Here is a 22,200-nt window from a genome sequence, read left to right as displayed (position 1 = left end):
TGTGCTTTTGCACATCCAGTGAACAGTGTGTGTGTGTGTGTGTGGGGGGGGGGGGGGGGGGGGTCTCACCTTCGGTCATGAAGTAGGGAATGCGGAATCTTCCTTCCAGAACCCTCTGTCGGAGCACAGGCAGAGTGGGACCGTCGAAGGGCAACGCACCACACACCAGCACGTACAGAACCACCCCCATGCTCTGTGGGGTAGTCACACACACACATGTACGTTAAGTACACGCCCACACAAATGCAAGCATGCAGAGTAGACACACAAAGACATAAGCCCACACCAGGGGGGCAGTCAGACAGATATTTTGTGAAGCCACTATGGAAATCGGGATTTCCTGAAAGTTCATATAATGGCCTGTTGTGGCGCTGTCATTGGGCCCAAAAAAAACCCATAGCCCCAGTCTATGATCGGGATTCCCCACCCACTCGGGTCAAAATAAAAACCAACAAAGAATAAGGGGGGAAGTCCAACCTCGTTGTCTGGGCCAGCCAATGGGCCAGCTGGGCTCAAACGGATCTAGAAAGATGGCGACTTACAATACAAGGACTGACAGGCTTCATTTTACGTTCATGTTAGACCCGGGGAACGCTTTGTCCATATGTTTTACAGTCTATGGCTCACACCCACACACAGTGTCACAAGCTCACAACAGGGTCAGGGCAAGGGCTATGCCATCACAGATCTATCAACTACTGAGGCAGATATGGGAAGTCGGCACCTTTGATGGGAACAAACTGGCTGTTGAGTTTACAATGTTGTTGGACTTTGTTACATCCACTAAACACTATACCGACCGAACTAAGACTTTGTCTTCTTTTGTTTATTGTTTTCCAGCAACACACACACATACTGTAAGTATATCACAGTATACTAATTCACCCGTAGCCATACTCATAGCATCAGCTCCTGTTACACTTTACTTTATACCCCAGTATTTGATCTTCATTTACCCTCAACCACTGCTTATAAAACTCCTTGGGCCCATGGAGGACCTGGAGGAAGATATATCTGATACAACCTGGGAGTAGCCTGATTATCAGACTGTAGCTTTCTTGAAGCTTCAGTCTGACATTGTCTCCTGTCTGAGCGATTTCAAGGGGGAGGGGATTATAATTTCCCTCAACCAATAGCCATTGTTGTTGTTTTTCCCTCCTTCCTCATGTGTGTTGCACTGTGTGACGACGCTGAAAACGGGCCTCGGCGCTGATTGGTTGTTCGTTAGACCCACCCACACCACCGATTCTCATTAGATAATACATTTTTGTACCGAATAAATTGTAGGTTCACAGTGCAACACCAGACCAAGAGATGCAGTCCACTCAGAGAGTGGGCGGGGTCTTTTGGCTGGATCCAGGCTAACCTGGGAGGCCATTATGGGTCGTGTTCATACTTCATCAATAGATGTGCGAAACATGGGCTTCACCGGGTGTACTGGACTAAGGTCAGGTTAGCCAAGATTTGTTTTTTGTTTTTTTTATATTTTCCATATGTTTTGGACCTGTCCTTCCTTATAGTCTTATTAGTCATCATCTATATTTGATACCATATCTGATACACTGTATTTCTTCTAATTAAAAAAAACAAATACACATTGCCTGGTTCCATCAAAAATTTATATAAAGCGTGGCCGCATGTTCTATCGCACGTTGACAATCTTGCACTTACACCCCAACTGAACCCGGTTGAGTCTACCATACGTAAATTACAGTAGTCATTCTGTATAACAACCCCTTGGTGCAAACCTGCTTATCAGCTCACTGATATGCCAGATTGCTTTCTACACCATGCCTATCTTAACTAAATGTGTTTAGAGACCGTTGACTGTTCTGCATACTCATTATATTAGAGCGTTTACGTTTATCTTATTCAATTTATATTTTTTCTTACTCTTACTCTTACTAATTGTTTTTGACTACTTTGAGATGCCTTGTTTATTTGCTTCGGTATACAGTATACCTATATGACCTGTGAGTATTAATGTTAAAAAACATAAAACTACATCCTCTGCTATGCCATAAGCATAATGTCATGCATATAAGTATATCATGTATTTATATCATGTATTTATTTATATGTACTGTATATCATGCACAGTACACAGCTGCTGCTATGCTCACGCAAATGTATACCTTATCTCAGGCACTACTGCATGTGTAAAAATGTAGGTAATTTGAGTTTTTACCAGCTGCAAAGCAGGCAGCTGGTCTACTTTCTATCAGGTTGGTAGTGCGTGCGTGCGTGCGTCCATGCAAAATATGACTATGTCATGTTGGGCTAGTTTTTTCTTCTTCTGCTTGGGAACTATGCATGCATGTAAACTAATTTCACAAACTCTTTCACTGCTGTAAACCTGTGATGTAATAATGAATCGTACCCAGATGTCCAGCTGCGGACCCTCGTACTGCTGCCCCTCGAAGACCTCGGGGGCGGCGTAGGGAGGGCTGCCACACCACGTAGACAGGGGCTCTCCAGGCTGGAAGAAGTTCCCGAAGCCAAAGTCTGCAAAAGGAACAAAACAGGGAGTTACCACATGAACCCTATTATGTTAGTAGTTCCCAGGGATCCATACTAGTCCCCCTACTGATTTCAAGCTACACTAAATTGCATTAGATTGAGTATGTGTATGTATGAATATCTGAATAACTAGAACAATATTCTGCGAGCAATTAGGTACAGAGTCGGGTGAAGCATCGTTTGTATATCTGTGTGTAGAATATAAATCATAATCTGTAGAATTGGAATCAGATTCTGGGGTCAAAACTCCACTTGTATGATCAAGCCTTGAAACATAATGTTTAGTGAAACGCTTCTCATTTCTTTCTGCTCTCTGTTCTTAGGCAATCTCTTCTTGCCTTTCAAGAAGTGTGTGTGTGCATGCGTGCCACACCAGTTGTGCGTGGTAGGGATATGATACGGCGTGACACACACACGCCACCGGGTTTACAAAAACACCACACAAAGGAAAAACGTTCACATATCATCAAGCCATGAATGACGTCCTGTTCGTTGAACACAACAGCAGGAGGTTTAACTCACTTGTGTGACCGTTTTGCGTGAAACGCGAGTCAGTTTTTTTTCCTGTACAGTCTGTAACATGCAATCCACATATTTGTCCGCTGAGTTAACAGACCCTCGTCTGAGGTAACCTCCCCAGAGGAGGTCGTCAAAACCATGTGTTCTGATTGGTTCCCCCGGAGAGAGCGCCAAGAATTCACACTTTGTCTCCGTCGGAGCAATAGCGCCGCTTATAAAGAGACGTTAACACAAAACGTGCGCACGGGCACACACACACACACACACACCGAAGAAGTTGAAAAAGTCTGCCTTTCATTAAAACCCAACTCGGTGCTGCATGCAGTAATATCTGGTTATTGCTAAATCACGCCAACGTGCGTGCCTGCACTCACCCAGCTGACCCCCTTCAGTGTGTGTGTGTGTGTGTGTGTGTGTGTGTGCGCGCGCGTGCACAATCGTTCAATTTGAGTAACCCCCCCTCTCTCTCTCTCCCCGAGTCTGTCTCACTCTCCACTAGCACACAGGTGGTTCTCAACGCCAGGTCACGGTGGACCAGCCAGGGGTCCAAATTTGACACTTCTCAGGTCTGTAAAATCTGAGAGGGTAACAAATTGAACCTGGTTCCAATGCGTACCTCTCGCAGAGACAGATTTTACAGTGCTGTAGAGTGGGGAGGGGGGGGGGGGGGGGGTTGCATATTGTCTCTGTCGGGCGGGAACCTCATACTGTATGTGCACAACTGTTACCTATCAGGATTCAAATTCAAAAGGCATCAAGAGTAGCAGCAGATCTGCGGAGCTGCTGCTTTTGATGCTTTCGCGAGAATGCTGTAGGATGATCAACTATAGGGCATTCATTTATGAAATATGGAGATAAGAGGTTTCTACCCGACACTACGACAGCAACATTATCAAACTGGGGGTCTTTGCGATGAAAAAAAGATGGCCGGACGTTGAGAGCCAGTGCACTAAACTGGTTCTTTCTCCTTCTCTCTCTCTGCGTGTTTCTGTTGGGATCAATAAGAACTATAGGGCCCTATTTTGCGTGTCTAAACTTATTAGCCATATTTGACTATTTTGAAGAAGAAAAAAAACGTTTTGAGGTTGCAGATTTAACTGATTTAAAATGTTTTTTCAAAATAGTAAAAAAAGAAAAGAAAAAAAAGGCAAAAATAATTAAGTTTTGGGATAAGGAGCAAGACAGGGCCCCATGTCTGCATTCCTCTGTGTTGTGTTGTGTTGGGGGATCGGGGGGGTCTGGGTGAACTTGCTCTTCCTAGCCCTGAGGTGTTAGTTTGTTATCCATGGGGCCTCATGATGGCGTCATAAGGCCCCCACTCAGACCACTGCGGCAGGAACAGAAAATAAATGAAAAAGTGAAACTCCGTGAGACTCATAAGTCGCTCATACATAACAGTTACATAAAACCAAAGGAAGAATGTATTGCCAAACAAACAATAATGCTGATTAAAAAACACTGGCTTACATAATGAGGGGTGGGCACACACACACACACACACACAAGTCTCCAACAGCAGATCCAGAAGCTCAATGCTTTGATCAGCCTTAGGGCCTATGAGTCCCCCAAGAGAGAGAGAGAGAGAGAGAGAGAGAGAGAGAGAGAGAGAGAGAGAGAGAGAGAGAGAGAGAGATTCAGACAAATAAAAAAGAATGGGTAACACACTGGAATCCACTATCACCTACAGAATCTGTGGAAGCAACTCCCCGTTGCAGTTAGACACGTGGAGGGACTCACTCCCAGTCTAAAGGTCCTTTCAAACGGGCAGCGATTAATGCACAGAGTAATTACATTTTCAATGAGACCTGCGTTTTATTTTCGTCAAGGGGCGACAACGCAAGTGTATTTATGTGGGCGTGGTCCCGTGAAATTGACTATGTTTAGAGTATCAGTAGGGGCAAAAGTGGCGCTGTTATGCCAGAAACAGAGAGAGAGAGATAGTGTTGCACTGTTGCCTGCTACTTACAGAGAGAGAGAGAGAGAGAGAGAGAGAGAGGCAGGGGGAGAGGGGAGTTGCACCACTCAGTTCACACGGGTGTGATTTTTGTTTTACGCTTGCATCGTCGCGCCTCTCATGAGCAGACCTGTTTTCCCGAATATTTGACGATGGGATTCTCAGATTGCTCATGAGCAGACCTGGAGCAGACCTCTCATGAGCAGACCTGGAGCAGACCTCTCATGAGCAGACCTGGAGCAGACCTGTTGTTGATCCAATTCCAGGCGACAACGCCTGCATTAATCGATGCCCATCTGAAAGTACTCCATAATCTGAAGACTCTACCTTAGCACCGCAACACTTGCTCTAGCCTTGACGACCTTGCAGGCTTATGCAACGGCTACAATGTCAATTAGATAACATGCTACGTAGACAGATGCCAGGTTCATGTGTAGCATCCTAGCATCGCATAGTGTGCATAGTTTCAATGTGCAGATTATGGAATCCATCACCTAATGAGACATGTTAAAGGGATATTTCACTTTCACAAAAAAAACTTTCATCATTTCATCGTCTATGTTTTATGTGAAAACCAACAGTTTTTAAGTTGCTCGAGTCAGTATTTAGATATTTTATATTATAGTTGCCCCGCCCCCTTCCTATACAAACCCATTGTAACTTCAACCTCCATTTGAACCATGTTAGATTAATTGAAATTGAAACCAGCTCAGTGACCTTGTGGTTAGTGTCCGCCCTGAGACTGGGAGGTCAGGGTTCAATCCCCGGCCGGGTCTTTCCCAGATTATTTTTATTTTAAAATAGTTTCATATAAGCATTGTGGTCCAAAAAAATACAAGCTGTCTCTGTGTTATTTTCAGGGAGGTGTCTCTGTATCGTTTGCGACCGTCAGTCACTCATACATACAGTCCGTTTCTAGCGAAAATGTAACTAATTCAGTAGCAGCAACAGCCGGGATGACATTTATTTTTCAAACACAGTATTAAATCACCCTATATGGGGATCACAATGCAAATAAAAAGTACATGAACCCGTGGATTTGCGCCCTCTACCGATATTGACGTCAGACTTCGGTGCTCTATTCCGGCCAATTTACATAATGTTTGTGTTTACACAAACACTCATAACTGGCCATTCATTATCAATGGCATTTAATGTTTGTGTTAGGACAAAGGACTAAAAGCTGGACATAATCATAATAAAAAATAAATGAAAACATTATGGGCACCTCACCTATTAGCAGGGCAGTATCAGTCCCCAGAAAAAGGACGGGTCGATGAATCCATCATGGTTAAAATGGAGATTGCAGTGTATTGTATTCCTGTTGAGAATTCTAGTTTTCGCCGGCTACAGTCGCAATAAACAATATATACAATTGTAAATACTCTGTCTCATTGTCAATGCCATCACAATACATGGATCTCTCTCTCTCTCTCACATATGAGAGCAGAGTATTCTCTGCATATCTCTTCCATTCCATAATACTCTTATCATTGTTATGCCCTTGAAAAAGTGAACACTGATCTGATGCACTCGCATCCAGACGCTTTACTCTTTGACTCGCTCAAACTGCACACCGGCAGAGGATGAGGAGAATAATGTCAAACAGAATAGTAAATAGAGTGCACTTTATATAGCGCCTTTCTAGTCTTTCCGACCCTTCAAAGAAAGCACATTATAATGCATTTGCACTTGCATCCATACACGATACACAAAATTATATGGTAGAGGAAACCATGCAAGGCACCACCAACCAACCTGCTCACCGGGAGCAGGCATTGTGTGTATTGCTCAAGGACACTTCGAAGCAGGGGATCGAACCGCCTCTCTATACGTCCTTAGCCATTGAAGGCTTTACTGTGATGTGAATATTAATTCACAAAGGTTATCATAATGCGTCCTACGGGGGGGGGGGGGGGGGGGGGGGCTCTGGAACAGCAGTGACAACAGCAGGGACACCACAGCCACACAAATGTGTGTGGGGAAGAAATAATTGGCAACAAGCTTGTGTTAAGTTAGCTGTCAAATCAGGTAGCAAAGCCAGCGGGAGACACGACACTACAAGTGTGGGGCGGGAATAGTGGAGGTGTGTGTCTCTGTGTGTGTGTGTGTGTGTGTGTGTGTGTGTGTGTGTGTGTGTGTGGGCTACAGTGCACGTAGATGCAGGTGACAGAGTAAAGATCTTTCTCATGTGAGCAGCAACACCATGCCTGTGAACTCGCTTGGATCTACATGGTGGGGCTGCTCTTATGAGAATAGACAAGCGGCTGCGCCTTCGACACATTTCAACTCTGTCAGCAGCCGGGCATGTGCGTGCGTGCGTGCATGCGTGCGACGTGCGTGCGTGTTCGAGCACAAACGTGACAGTTTGATGGGATTGTGTCCGCTTGACGCTATACGCCTGTCAAGATTGCACCCGCTCCTCCCCACCTGCCTGCTCGCCATTCATTGAAAATGAATTACTAGGCGCGTCAATTGCTCCCCGTGTGAAAAGACCACAACCACTTTATATAAACCCCTATACTTCTTTGTCCGGGGCATATATGTTCACCCCCCCCCCCCCCCCATTTAAAGCATCTTTGGGTACTTAAAAAAGTGCAATGAGATATTATTATTATTATATAGGGTATTTGCTACACCTGGTCCCTTTCCATTTCCCTCTAAACCAAATCTATTGGCCAAATATAGCCAATCTGCAAGCCAACACGTTGTGAGCTTGCAGTTGGGTCATTCTTGCAGAATGGTTGCCCAGGCCAGAATGGGACGCTATAGGCCAGGGACAGGGTTTAAGTAGATACAGCAGTATTATCACAGCGGATGGGTGACATTAGAGGTGGTCTTGGGAGAGGATAAGAAGAGAGAAGAGAAGAGAAGAGAAGAGAAGAGAAGAGAAGAGAAGAGAAGAGAAGAGAAGAGAAGAGAAGAGAAGAGAAGAGAAGAGAAGAGAAGAGAAGAGAAGAGAAGAGAAGAGAAGAGAAGAGAAGAGAAGAGAAGAGAAGAGAAGAGAAGAGAAGAGAAGAGAAGAGAAGAGAAGAGAAGAGAAGAGAAGAGAAGAGAAGAATTCAGAGAGAAAAAAAAAACAGAACAGAAGAGGAGTGGAGCATAGGGTTTATCTTCAGATGCTGTGACCCACTTCATGGAGCTGAATACTGAGCAGAGATGTTGACGTCAAACCACCCCGGCATACTGCTGGCTACGCTAAGCACCGCTAAGCACCACAGGCGGTGTGTGTGTGTTTAGATGCGTGAGCACGCACGCACGCACACACGCATGCATGCATTAGCATATTATTAGCCTAAATGTGCCCCGGTGGAATACACAGACAGAATCATGATTGTTTTGTTGTGTTGTATTTTCTTTAGGCGATTTCATATAGTTTGTGTCGAACACCATGTGAAACTTTACGCTTACAATGACATGACAACAGGGATCAAGTATTAATCGATTGCTTCACAAAATTATTGATATATTTTTTAATAATCTATTAAATCTAAATTAATTAATTTACTGTCACACCCCTACTGTCCCCTATGGACGGCACCCCCGGCCCGCCCTGTCCCTCTGTCTCTGTGCCTTTGAAGATGAAGGGTTCTGATTGAAGGGTGAATATAAAAGGGTATGGCCGGCTGTGGTGTAAAGTACATGTATTCAAGTACTGTACTTGGGTACAATGTTGAGGTATTTTGACTTTACTGGAGACTGCAGTAATTTTCAGCACTTTTACTTCTACTCCACTACATCTGATCTCAGAACCAAATATTGTACTTTTACTCCACTACAATGAGTTACTAGTTACTTTGTAGATTTGGATTATTGTTACAAAAAAACATCACTAACCACTTTTTTTTCTTTTTATATATATATATTTTATCCCACGATTTTGTAACCCATTTTTCACCCCTGTGTCAATCATCTAATGTGATCCTGGGCTCTACACACCCTCCACCAACCTAGTCCCCATATATGGGGGACAAGGGGAGAGCAACAGACTTGAACTCATGCTTCCTTCATAGATGTGCCATTTTCAAAGCATTTTGTAATGCATTACGTGGATTTGGACATTCTGCAGTACACACGTAAAATGAAATGAGAATACTTTTGTACTTTTACTCAAGTAAAACATTGGAGTACTTTTTTCCACCCCTGGGTAGACCTCACTCTCCAATCTCTCCCCACCTTCCTCTCCTCTGGCCATCTATCTCTGCAGTGACCTTTCTTTGACCGACTGTATGGGCTCAACCTCCCCTACGCATGCTGCCAGAAAGCCATGCAGCCGAAAGGGCGGGCGGGGTGGCGGGGGGTCTCCACTGTCTGAGAGGCTTGTGCGTGCGTGGAGGTTAGAATATTAAATGTCTGTCTACAGTATGTAACTGTCCAGACTGATCCAGGAGGATGAAAAGGGTTATATAGCCGGTATCGATTCGACATCGCCATGCTGAGCCAAAACCGTTGGACGGTATCTCTGTATTGCATCTTTTTGAGCGGTGCAAAGCGCTCCGACACGGGACTGCGTGTGCAGCATTAGAAGCCTGCTATAAGTCTATTAGTCTGCCAGCTGTGACGTCACGTGGGATCAGACATCATGATCAACGTCATCAGAAAATACTTAGTCTTAGGGGGGTGTGAACACTGGGGTGTGATTATTATTTTTGCCCAGCTTTGTGTGTTTGTGTGAACACAAACATTGGCTGATCACTCTATAGCAATGATATGATTGGCTGAGCAAAGCACATATCTATCTATCGTATCTATCTATAAATGCACCATGTGTCTGTCTGTCTGTACGTGTGTGATCCACGGAATTACGTAAATTCGACACATGCGTTTGTCTTCTTGAATAAAGTTTGTTCCTAGTGTTTTATGTAAAGCGCTTTGGGTACTAAAGCGCTATATACATTTGAGCTATTATTAATATTATTATTATTATCGCTTCGCTAGATCATTTCCCCTTTTCTGTCATTTCTCAAATAAAATCGCCACTGTCGACGGGCAGAAACCTTACGTTGCTGCAATTCATCTTTACAAAAATATGTATATGCCCCATTTATATACAGTACTTATAGACTCATAATATGACATTGACACTGACATATGTCAGTGTCATGTGAAAGACGCAAAATTGGCTTGAATAGTAGATCTACAAGCTCAACGGGTCACAACAATGCCAGCCAGCAATGAAAATGTTAAGACGATACACTTTTCAAAGAAAGAAAGAAAGAAAGAAAGAAAGTCATGCTGCTCCTTTCTCCCGGGCTGTTTAGTGTTTATTGATCCCAGAGGGGAAATTCAATGTGTCATCATAGCAGCAACAGCAGTGAGAGAAAACATGAATAAAAAAGTAATTTGCGTCCCCATTCGTTGTTGTTGGGGTTATTTGTCAAGAACATTTTCACATTCTGTACCTCTTCCTCTGTATTACCTCAGCCTAACAATTAGGAGCGGTGGATGCCATTAATGCAGCCCTTTGGGAGCAATTAGGTCTTAAGTGTGTTGCTCAGGCGTACACAGACTGGGTGTGTCGAGGGGTGAGACACTGACCTGACTGTTCCCAGCCTCTCTACCACGTGGCTATTGCTGCCACGTTTTAACACAATCGGTGCCGGGATGCCTTCAAAATAGGAGCTCTGCATGGGGTGCCGGAAAGACATGGCCGCTTTTACTCTGAAGGCCCACCCCCTTATAAGGGTGTGTAAACAGTGGATAGTACAGTAGGAACATACTGTACTGATCCTGGCTCCATGCTGTCCTCCCCACAGAGATGACATACACCAGGTTATAATGTTGTTCTCATTGTTCCTGCACTGACAATCTAATGTGCAGCGTGGATAATTGGCTGGGAGTGAGTCAGACACGTTGGTGTTAATAACTACCGTGCCAGTAACACCTGCTGCTGCTCGTCAACAACATGGAACCATTTCCAAACCAGGAAAACCCAAAAGAAGAGGAGGGTCGCAGAAATGCCAAACTCTTAAATAAGCAATATTACAGGAGAGGGGGTGTGATTTACCGTGATTATGGGCACGACAAAGGGCCAAAAATCTATGTAAAGCACATCTTCAAGTGTAATATTGCGATTATACAACAGTTAACTTTTAAAAAAAGCATGTCAACTCAATTTCATTGTAACTAAGAAATTGATCCCACGATATCCCAAGATTTTGCAACCCATTTTTTCACCCAGTGTCAATTATCTAGTGTAATCATGGGCGCTACACTTCCTCTGCCAACCTGGGGGGGGGGGGGAGGCAGCTGACTGACTTCATGCTTCCTTATATGCATGAGGAGTCCAAGCTGCTTCTTTTCACCTGACAGGGGAGAGTTTCCCCGGCCGGACGTAGCATGTGGAAGAACACGTTATTCCGATAAATTACTTTCCCAATTCCTAATTATTTAATGCCATATTTAGCCACTATGACTGTAAATGTCCCATGTGAACTGCAAGCATATACTGTAGCCACTCGGCACAGCTGTTTTGATTAGGTGTGCCATCATACTCGTTTAAAGCATGGGTAGATGACTATTTCAACCAATTAGGCTACTGTAGATTGCTTCTTCGAACTACCTATTTTTTATCCGTTTTTTGTCCAACTGTCCCACAAAACAAGACTCTTATTATCTGCAAGCATATCTTTAGAACAATCATTACATAATTACAGAAACTTAAAATAATAATAAAAACTATTCCATAAAGACAAAAAAAAGAATTATATGAAAGAGCATATTGGCAGCGTTCACTATTCTTGAAATAGGGCTAATAAGTATTAAGTCGTAATATCCCAGAAAGACACCAAAAGTATCCTTTTTGAGCTGAAAAAGTTTAGTAACCCCTGCTCAGAAAAAAATAAATAAAAAATTATTATGTCGGAATTAAGGAATTCTTACCGGGATGTCTATCCCTTCATAGTTTTTTTCATTTATGTTTTATTGGGAACAGCCTCATTCTAAAAGTACGCTTGGAATTTTAAGGTCCTCTAAGGACAGTATCCCCCCCCCCCCCTCCATCCACTGGAAATAACCCCCTGAAGTTAGCTGTTGAGACTCTGTGGCATCCAAACATCTAAATCTCCAGCTTTGTCTACATGTGTTCCCTGCCTCCGTCAGGAGGCTGGCAGGGAACGTGTTGTGCCACCAACTTGATAAACACGTTGAGAACTAGTCCCTGGGGCTTTACTTGTTGAAATCAATCTCTTTACCCCCATCTTCTTAATCTTCACCCACAAAATGTTCCATCGTCTTAGACAAGATATCCTGTCTCCCAATGACAATAACCATACTAAAATATTGTCAGATGCGGGTCAGCAGACAAATCTAACTATTAATTCCAGAGATGTCTGTGTGTGTCTGTCTGTCTGTCACTTGCTTATGGATCCATCCTCAAACGCGCCTGTGCTCGGGGTGCCTCCACGCGCCTCACACAACATTGCCCTGTGCTCTGGCCTCAATGTACGCTGCTTACAAGCACGCCGCCATTTCCTCCCTCCGATTGGCTATACAGCAGATCGCGTGTCACGCAGTGAAATGCATGTTGGGATACAGATGCATGACAGGAAGCAAGTAACAGAGTTCTGTGCAACATCTCCATCATGTTATCAACAGCTAATTCTGCTACACCACACTCCGTTTCCAGTACCCAAACTTTCGCCAGCCTGTGCATAGGCACCGTTGACTACACACATCCAGTTACGTCACACGTGTGTGTGTGTGTGTGTGTGTGCGCGATAAAGAGACAGGCTATGATCTATCTTCAAACGGGTAAGGACTAGTACATATAATTGACATGAAAAGGTGTGAGAACCACTGATATATAGCAAAATAGGTTTTTCAGAAAATTGTTAGAGGCTTTAGAAGACATTTGAAGAACAGGCCCTCAGGTCAAAATGGGTTAACACATTTTGGAGCATAACAGATAACTTTTTTTTTTACTCTCACCCTTTATCACGCTGGTATTTAAATAATAGGGTGATAGCAAAGCCATAGACAATACGGCCATGTGTTAAGTCCTTTCATTAAACATTAATCCAGTCACTGAATGCTGAGAGAGAGAGAGAGAGAGAGAGAGAGACACAGAGAGAGACAGAGAGAGACAGAGAGAGAGAGAGAGAGAGAGAGAGAGAGAGAGAGAGAGAGGGAGAGGGGGTTAAAGACTGACTTCGGGAGTCAAGGTGAGATTTTTGTGAGACACATCTTGCAGTCTACTGGTGCAGCCAGCAAACGGCCTGTGTGGACACTTGTCAACGCAGTGACAATAGGCTGGGCAGCTAGTTGAGACATTTCTCAGCTCCACCATGGCTGAGCTCATGGATAAAAGAAACAAAAGCCTTCCATGCTGAGGCCATTGTATATGTACAGAGGTTTCATTAGGAAAACATGTGGCGTGTTGGTATACCTGCTATTTTGTTTAAATATTTTTTATCCCACAATTTTTTGTAACCCATTTTTCACCGCTGTGTCAATTATCTAATGTAATCCTGGGCTCTACACACCCTCCGCCAACCTAGTCCCCGTATATGGGGGACATGGGGAGAGCAACGGACTTGAACTCATGCTTCCTTCATGCCTGAGTGTCCAAGTTGCTCCTTTACACCTGACAGGGGGGAGTTTCCCTGGTTGGACGTAGCATGTGGAAGGAACACATTATTCCAACCTGTTCCTTTCCCCTCCATCAGGCACCCCGGCTGGCCACGTGGCCAGGGGGAGGACGTTTAGAGACCAGGATTACTGCATGTTTTTTGTGAGGGTACCTACCCTAGGGGACACGGGGAGAACATGCAAACTCCAAACAGAAAGGCCCTTTCGCCAACCCCGCCTCGGGTATGGGCACTGATGACACAGAGGAGGAAACATGCCGCCAGCACCCACAGCGTCCCGAGCGGGAATTGAACCCAGGACCTTCTAGCTGTGAGGCGACAGCACTACCAACTGTGCCACCGTGCCCCATATACCTGCTATTTTGATGTTCATATTGGTGCATTTAGGAGGACGTGGAAAACACTGAAATACCCGTTATCTTGATGTTCATATTGGTGCCTTAGGAGGCAGTGTAAAACACTGAAATACCTTATATCTTGATGTTCATATTGGTGCATTAGGATGCCATGTAAAACACTGAAATACCTTCTATCTTGATGTTCATATTGGTGCATTAGGATGCCATGTAAAACACTGAAATACCTGCTATCTTGATGTTCATATTGGTGCATTAGGAGGACGTGTAAAACACTGAAATACCTGCTATCTTGATGTTCATGTGTCCGTCCAGCAACAGGTTCTCGGCCTTCAGGTCTCGGTGGACGATGTTGCGGTTGTGACAGTACTCCACCGCCGACAGGATCTGCCAGAACTTCCTCCTGGCCTCCAGCTCGCTGAGACGACCGTGCTTCGCCAGGTAGTCTGGTAGAGGAGACAGAGAGAGGTCAATCAATGAATCAATGTTTGTATGTATGCATGTATGTATTTGGTTAAAATGGGTAGGGTTTAAATAAAGGCAAGAGTTTGCTCTGGTGCACTATGTATATGTATGTATGTATGTATGTATAATATATAGTACATTTCGTGCATCTACTGCAGTTCAATGTGCTTCACAGAATAGAGTTGGGGAGGGTAGTGAGGGAGAGGAAAGAGAGGTAGACGGGGACAGAGGGGGAGAGAGAGAGAGAGGCAATAATGTGCCACGTTAGAAATATGCGTTTTGGACATTATATGATAATTTATATTACGAGCCCGTTTGGCCTGTACAGGTAGTGTAATATATCATCTTCAGCTAAGATATATTGCGTGCATAAAGTCGTCGTGGTTGTGTGTGCGTGCGTGCAGTGCACCCCCGCGTGCTACACTAGTGTCTGCGTGCGTGCGGACATGTTCCTCTCCCTCTAGAGCGAGTGTACTCGCTGTACCGAGGGCTGCTGGTGGTAGTCCAAGTCGCAGCTGCTGTACCAAGAATGTTTACCTTTCACTGTGAAGTGTAATTAAAAGTGCATTTATCTCAGGCCCCGTGTGTTCCTGAGGCCTAGCCCACAGCCCACGTACACGACACGTGGAGAGTCTGATCTGCGCCGCGAGAAACCCCAACGTGTCATGTTGTGCGAGCAGCATTGGTGCACAAAGTACTCAATTTCAGCATGAGTCTAAAAGTATAGATACTCCTGGACAAATATTGCTCCACTGCAAGTGAAAGTCGAAATGTGTACTTCAGAATTAACGTATTGGAGCATTTGCTTTAAAAAAAATGCAAAGTGTTCAAATGTACATGCATTTAGACGTGGTTAATTTGCAACATACTTTCCCCCTTCGTAGAAATGTAGTGGAGTCAAAAGTACATGTCTTTGAAATGTAGTAATACAAATATTCAAGCTAAATAAATAAACAACTAACTAACTAAATAAATAAAGTACTCAAGTAAAGGTTACTGTCCACCACAGCATATGCAGATTACTGCAGTCTTTGTGTACGTTTGATCTGTGGCAAGAACCCTGACACTTGCTTGTGCATGTGCGTGTGACGTGTGTGTGAGAATAATGACATTTGTTTCTAAGGTCCTGGAGAAAGAATGGCACGATCGATATGTAGTCCCCCCCCCCACACACACACACACACACACACACACACACACACACACACACACACACACACACACACACACACACACACACAATTATATTTTTGCAACAAAGTATAAATCAGGGCACACTTGCTCAGGCAATAACTAAATAAACACTAACCCCAACCTTTTCCTAATTGTAAACGTAACTGTAAAACTCTTATAAAAACAGCCATTTGTCTTGAGGAGACCAGGGAACCGGTCCGCACATTGTCCATTTATCAAAATCTACCATACTTGTGTGAGGACATTGAACCCTAACAACTATAGAAATCCAAGTACAGACAGTACGCATGCACGGATTGCACGCACGCAGTCCCAAAACGTGTCAGCTGTTTCCCAGCAGCACACAACAACAGCAAGCAGTTCATTGCACATACAGTACATACAATACAATACAGTATACAAACAGAGTGACGGATAGAGATGCCGATTATTTGAGTAGAAGCTGTACAAATAAATGGAAACCTGGCTGGATGTAGATGTTATACGTAGGTCCCCGGCGGGTCACGCATCCTCCTGAGGCACACAGTTATCTGTGCGTTAATTATAATTAAAGCCTCTATATTCCGCTGGTACCCAAACACTGGCTCGGGACTGTTTGTGAGTCGCAGACACATTTTGATCTTTCTTTTTTTTCCTGTCTTTTTTTGCTTCCCACAATTTGTTTAAAATTATTAGGTACCCTCACAAAAAATGCAGTAATCCTGGTCTCTAAACTACCTCCCCCTGGCCAGCCGGGGCGCCTGATGGAGGGGAAAGGAACTGGTCGGAATAACTTGTTCCTTCCACGCGCTACGTCCGGCTGGTGAAACGCTCCCCCGTCACGTGAAAAGAAGCAGTTTGGACTCATGCATTGGAGGAGGCATGAGGTCAGTCCGCTGCCGCCCCAGGTGGACAGAGGAAGTGTAGCGCCCAGGATTACATTAGATAATTGACACTGGGTGAAAAAATGGGTTACAAAATCGTGGGATAAAAATTTAAATAAATAAAATATTATTATTTCAAAAACATTCGAAAAGATCATGAATTCAAATTCAATTGGGAATGTTTTTTTAATGATACATTTTTTAATAATAATGGTAATCCAGATCCCAATGACCTTTTCTGCGTGCGTGTGCACTCGTGCGTGTGTGTATATAGGATACCAGGTCAACCAATGAACATGGGCATCTGTGGACCACTAGGTGAATGGGTTAAGTGCCTCATGCAGCCCAGATCCCAACACAGTGACCTGGCAGTCAGCCGACAGTCCTCTCTCTCTCTCTCTCTCTCTGTGACCTGGATCCACTCATCATTGGCTCCCTCCCTCACGTTTCACCTTGATACGTGCTCTCAGTTTCAGTCCAGTCGATATTACAATGACTAACAGGAGGAGGCAGGACTGGACTGCAGCTGCAGTAACAGGGGCCATCGCCACTCGCTCGGGACATTAACACGCTGCCAATCGGCGCCGAGCAGTCAGTGTTGCCATGCCTGCTTATTATAAGAGACTTTGGGCTTGTTTTTTTCTGTAAAGTCGCTTGTAAATATTGGTAGTGTGTGTGTGTGTGTGTGTGTGTGTGTGTGTGTGTGTGTGTGACGGGGGGGCTTATGCAGTTGCTCATTTGGGCTTGCTTCCTAAACATGGTTCTCAAACATGTTCATATCAAAGTTCGACGACCACGCACATTAATAATGTAATTGTCCCGTACGAGATTTGTGGCATTTCATATTTTGAAAATGGTCATTTTTCAAATAACTGATTTTGCAATGAATACATAAATGTTGTAAGTAATTGTAAACGTAACTGTAAAACTCTTATAAAAACAGCCATTTGTCTTGAGGAGACCAGGGAACCGGTCCGCACATTGTCCATTTATCAAAATCTACCATACTTGTGTGAGGACATTGAACCCTAACAACTATAGAAATCCAAGTACAGACAGTACGCATGCACGGATTGCACGCACGCAGTCCCAAAACGTGTCAGCTGTTTCCCAGCAGCACACAACAACAGCAAGCAGTTCATTGCACATACAGTACATACAATACAATACAGTATACAAACAGAGTGACGGATAGAGATGCCGATTATTTGAGTAGAAGCTGTACAAATAAATGGAAACCTGGCTGGATGTAGATGTTATACGTAGGTCCCCGGCGGGTCACGCATCCTCCTGAGGCACACAGTTATCTGTGCGTTAATTATAATTAAAGCCTCTATATTCCGCTGGTACCCAAACACTGGCTCGGGACTGTTTGTGAGTCGCAGACACATTTTGATCTTTCTTTTTTTTCCTGTCTTTTTTTGCTTCCCACAATTTGTTTAAAATTATTAGGTACCCTCACAAAAAATGCAGTAATCCTGGTCTCTAAACTACCTCCCCCTGGCCAGCCGGGGCGCCTGATGGAGGGGAAAGGAACTGGTCGGAATAACTTGTTCCTTCCACGCGCTACGTCCGGCTGGTGAAACGCTCCCCCGTCACGTGAAAAGAAGCAGTTTGGACTCATGCATTGGAGGAGGCATGAGGTCAGTCCGCTGCCGCCCCAGGTGGACAGAGGAAGTGTAGCGCCCAGGATTACATTAGATAATTGACACTGGGTGAAAAAATGGGTTACAAAATCGTGGGATAAAAATTTAAATAAATAAAATATTATTATTTCAAAAACATTCGAAAAGATCATGAATTCAAATTCAATTGGGAATGTTTTTTTAATGATACATTTTTTAATAATAATGGTAATCCAGATCCCAATGACCTTTTCTGCGTGCGTGTGCACTCGTGCGTGTGTGTATATAGGATACCAGGTCAACCAATGAACATGGGCATCTGTGGACCACTAGGTGAATGGGTTAAGTGCCTCATGCAGCCCAGATCCCAACACAGTGACCTGGCAGTCAGCCGACAGTCCTCTCTCTCTCTCTCTCTCTCTGTGACCTGGATCCACTCATCATTGGCTCCCTCCCTCACGTTTCACCTTGATACGTGCTCTCAGTTTCAGTCCAGTCGATATTACAATGACTAACAGGAGGAGGCAGGACTGGACTGCAGCTGCAGTAACAGGGGCCATCGCCACTCGCTCGGGACATTAACACGCTGCCAATCGGCGCCGAGCAGTCAGTGTTGCCATGCCTGCTTATTATAAGAGACTTTGGGCTTGTTTTTTTCTGTAAAGTCGCTTGTAAATATTGGTAGTGTGTGTGTGTGTGTGTGTGTGTGTGTGTGTGTGTGTGTGTGTGACGGGGGGGCTTATGCAGTTGCTCATTTGGGCTTGCTTCCTAAACATGGTTCTCAAACATGTTCATATCAAAGTTCGACGACCACGCACATTAATAATGTAATTGTCCCGTACGAGATTTGTGGCATTTCATATTTTGAAAATGGTCATTTTTCAAATAACTGATTTTGCAATGAATACATAAATGTTGTAAGCTTGTAGATCTGCCATTTTGAAAACAATTACGACAATCATGCAAAAGTAATATCTCAGATTTCTGCGATTAAGCGATGTAATAATTATGACAGGCCAATACTCAAAGTAAATATGTAATTGGTTGCTGTTGGACTGGGGAGGTTGCAGAGAAGACCGGAGAATGTCTGACCCATGGTCGATACCATCCAACCAAACACAGTATTTATTCATGATCATTCATTTACTATTCATTGTTTGACCGCCGACATCAAGCCACGCTTTTAATAATTAAAAAGGTAAATAAACTAAGGGAAAGCATTTGTATGCTCAAAGGCCAAAGACAATGTTTTGTTTTTCGCATCTTTTGCAGTGCACAAACAAGCAACATGTTTTGAGTATGAGGTCTTCTGGCAAAATACTGTTTTTGTAAAAGCATCTCTAGGCACACCTTTGAATTACATAAACACAACAACACAATGATAATCATAATATCAGTTAACCCATTTTGGGCGGGAACCCCTTTTGGTGTTAGCTATTGAAAAATAGCAGATCTACAAGCTCATAGCACGCCACCGAGTGGCGCGCTACGAGCTTGTAGGTCAGCTATTTTTGAAAAATCGAAGAACAGAAAACTGTCAGGATGCAGAAGACATTTTTAGAATCTGATCTCAGGTCAAAATGGGTTAATTCAGTTAAAATTGCTCATTGCAAGACCAAGCTGCGCACCATGGGTGAGCGCCGGCCTTCTGCTCGGTGGAGCGCCCTCCCCGACTACCTGAGAGCACCACAGTCGGCTGACTCATTATAGAGAGGACTAGAACAAAGCCTTTTTATAGCTTTGCCCTTTTGTTTTAAATGTGTTCCCGTTTCTTAGATGTTTTTTAAATGGTGTGATGTTTCTTCTGTCATTATTTTATGCTTTTACACATTGTAGCACTTCGAGATTCCAATGAATGTAAAGTGTGTTAAAAATAAAATCTATTATTATTATTATTATTATTAATTCATTACATCATTGCCTGATGATTCTCAAAGTTTTTTGTGGCTTTCGCCACAGGAAATGGGGAGAGATGGGGGGATGACATGCAGTAAAGGCCGTCGGGATCGGGAGTCGAACCCGCGGCACACTGACAGACTGGATTACCAGCCAAGGTGCCTGGACCACTGAGCCATGGCCCAGCGATTCTCTACATTTAACAATGATGAGATTGAACAAAGTAAAAGAATACAAATATCTGGGAATATGTCCTTCAGCTTACATAACAGGGTGGAAACCCCATTATGTTCCAAAACTGTTACTTTTTCAGGATTAAAAACAGCAAAAGTAGCAGATCTACAAGCTTGAAACGTGGCACTTTGCGTCGCGGTTCGAGCTTGCAGATCTGCTACTTATGCTTTTGTGACGCTGTAGTACAGCGCTACTCAACCCGCGGCCCGTGGGCCGCATGCGGCCCGTCCAACATGTCCGTGCGGCCCACCGGCCTGCCATGGTCATACTAATACAAAATATGTTTGTTCTGCTTTCAGTGAAGAAAGGTCATTTCTAGCGTTTGTAAGCTGTTTGTTCTTCCTGCTGACAAAAAGTGGCTGTGTTGTTTTTTTTTTTTAGACAACTCATAATGTGTTAGAAAATCACGGACAAAAATATAGGACCGACATTATTTGGACTTGCGGCCCTTGGACTTTTGGTATTTTGCTGAGTGGCCCCTGAGCCATCAAAGGTTGAGTAGCCCTGCTGTAGTATGATCAAGTAGGCCGAGTATTAATAAAAAATGAAAAAATAAAAACATAGAGATAAGAAGTTTCTGCCACTATATTACACTATATACACTATATTACAAATGCATTCAGCAAGAGGAAGACTACTGTTGGCCCTATGTACTGTATGCCTCTGTATGAGATTGTGCAGGCTATAATATGGTCTTTGACTATGGACAAATACTTGCATGCTCCAATCAATTAACCACTTAAACCCTCTAGACGTAATAAACTGGACCCGAGTTGAGTTGGCTCTCTACTTGGAACATCTACACACCATATTTTTTGCAAAAATAACCTTGTGAGCTTGTAGATCTGCACTTATTGGGATTATGAATGCTTGGGGTTAACCGGGTCAATGGAGGAGGCAACCCATTTAGAGGGCATCTCCCTAGGGAGGTCCTCGAGGCACATCCCACTAGGAGGAGACCCCGGGGCAGACCCAAGGCGCAGTTGGAGGAAACACATCGACTCACTGGCCTTGGAACGTCTCGGGATCCCCCAGGAGGAAGTCACTAATGTTGCTCTGGAGAGGGAAGTCTGGAGCACTCTGGTGGAGCTGTTGCCCCCGCGACCAGACTACGGATTAGTTGTTGAAGATGATTGGATGGATGGATATAAACCATCTTGTGTCATTTGCCATGTTTAATTATGCTACCAGCGCTCACACTTTAAAACAAACAATAATAAAGAAATAAATGAATACTGCAATTCTGTACATTCTGTGACTTCTGCGACGCAATAAGATATCTCCTTTCTTGACACGGGTTGGGGTCCTCCTCCTGACCCACAGTTTGTGCTCCAAATCCTCCAAGTGTAGAGAAGAGACTCATGTCTCCTCTGACACACACATGATGGTGTCACCACCAGTTGCATCTTTTCACAGGACAGTGAGGAGTTTCACCGGGAGATCATATGACGTACAAGGAGGATTCACATGCCACTATCACCAGTTTAACGTCCCTGCTGAACAAGTGCCCCGACCGACCAGTAGGAGTCACTATTGCGCCAATGAGGACAATCCGCAGGGGGCTTCCCACCCACAAACACCCTTTGTCAACTCCCGCCCGTGGTTGTGCCCCTCTTCGCACCCATTGGTTGCCGTTTCTTCGTTGGACAAAAATATTTTATCTCCATCCACTACCATTAAAAAAATAAATAAATAAATAAATCAGTTGCTTGATATTCTAATATGTGAATTATTATTTTAACCACTGCCAGGACCTGAACCCTGCTGACCATCATGTGCCACGCAAAGACACATAGAAAATTAAGCACTTGACGTAACTAAGCCCTGGCCCACATTTTCGTACGAGTCTGACAAATAGTGAAAATAGCGAATCCAAGTGTTGCATCGGCACTACTGCAATGCACTTCTCATCGGGATCCCTAGCAAGAGCCTTCCAAAAGCTCCAGAACCTCCAGAACAGTGCTGCTAGGATCATATTAATCACAA

At 44.0% G+C, this 22,200-nt stretch overlaps 1 protein-coding gene across 2 annotated transcripts in view; it reads right to left on the bottom strand.

Moving 5' to 3' along the window:
- sik2b (salt-inducible kinase 2b) overlaps nucleotides 1-22,200 on the bottom strand; it is a 118,514-nt gene that overhangs the window by 49,705 nt on the left and 46,609 nt on the right. For both annotated transcript variants that reach the window (XM_083773903.1, XM_083773904.1), the window contains exons 4-6: nucleotides 14,222-14,383; nucleotides 2,381-2,505; nucleotides 70-193 (exon numbers count right to left, since the gene is read on the bottom strand). In XM_083773903.1, the coding sequence (XP_083630029.1) occupies nucleotides 70-193; nucleotides 2,381-2,505; nucleotides 14,222-14,383 (411 nt within the window). The remainder of the gene's footprint in view (nucleotides 1-69; nucleotides 194-2,380; nucleotides 2,506-14,221; nucleotides 14,384-22,200) is intronic.

The sequence above is a fragment of the Protomyctophum parallelum genome, assembly GCF_964188405.1.
Source record: "Protomyctophum parallelum genome assembly, chromosome: 9".
NCBI lineage: Eukaryota > Metazoa > Chordata > Actinopteri > Myctophiformes > Myctophidae > Protomyctophum > Protomyctophum parallelum.
The sequence above is the reverse complement of the archived record's forward strand: the minus strand, read 5'-3'. Positions and strand labels throughout refer to the sequence as shown.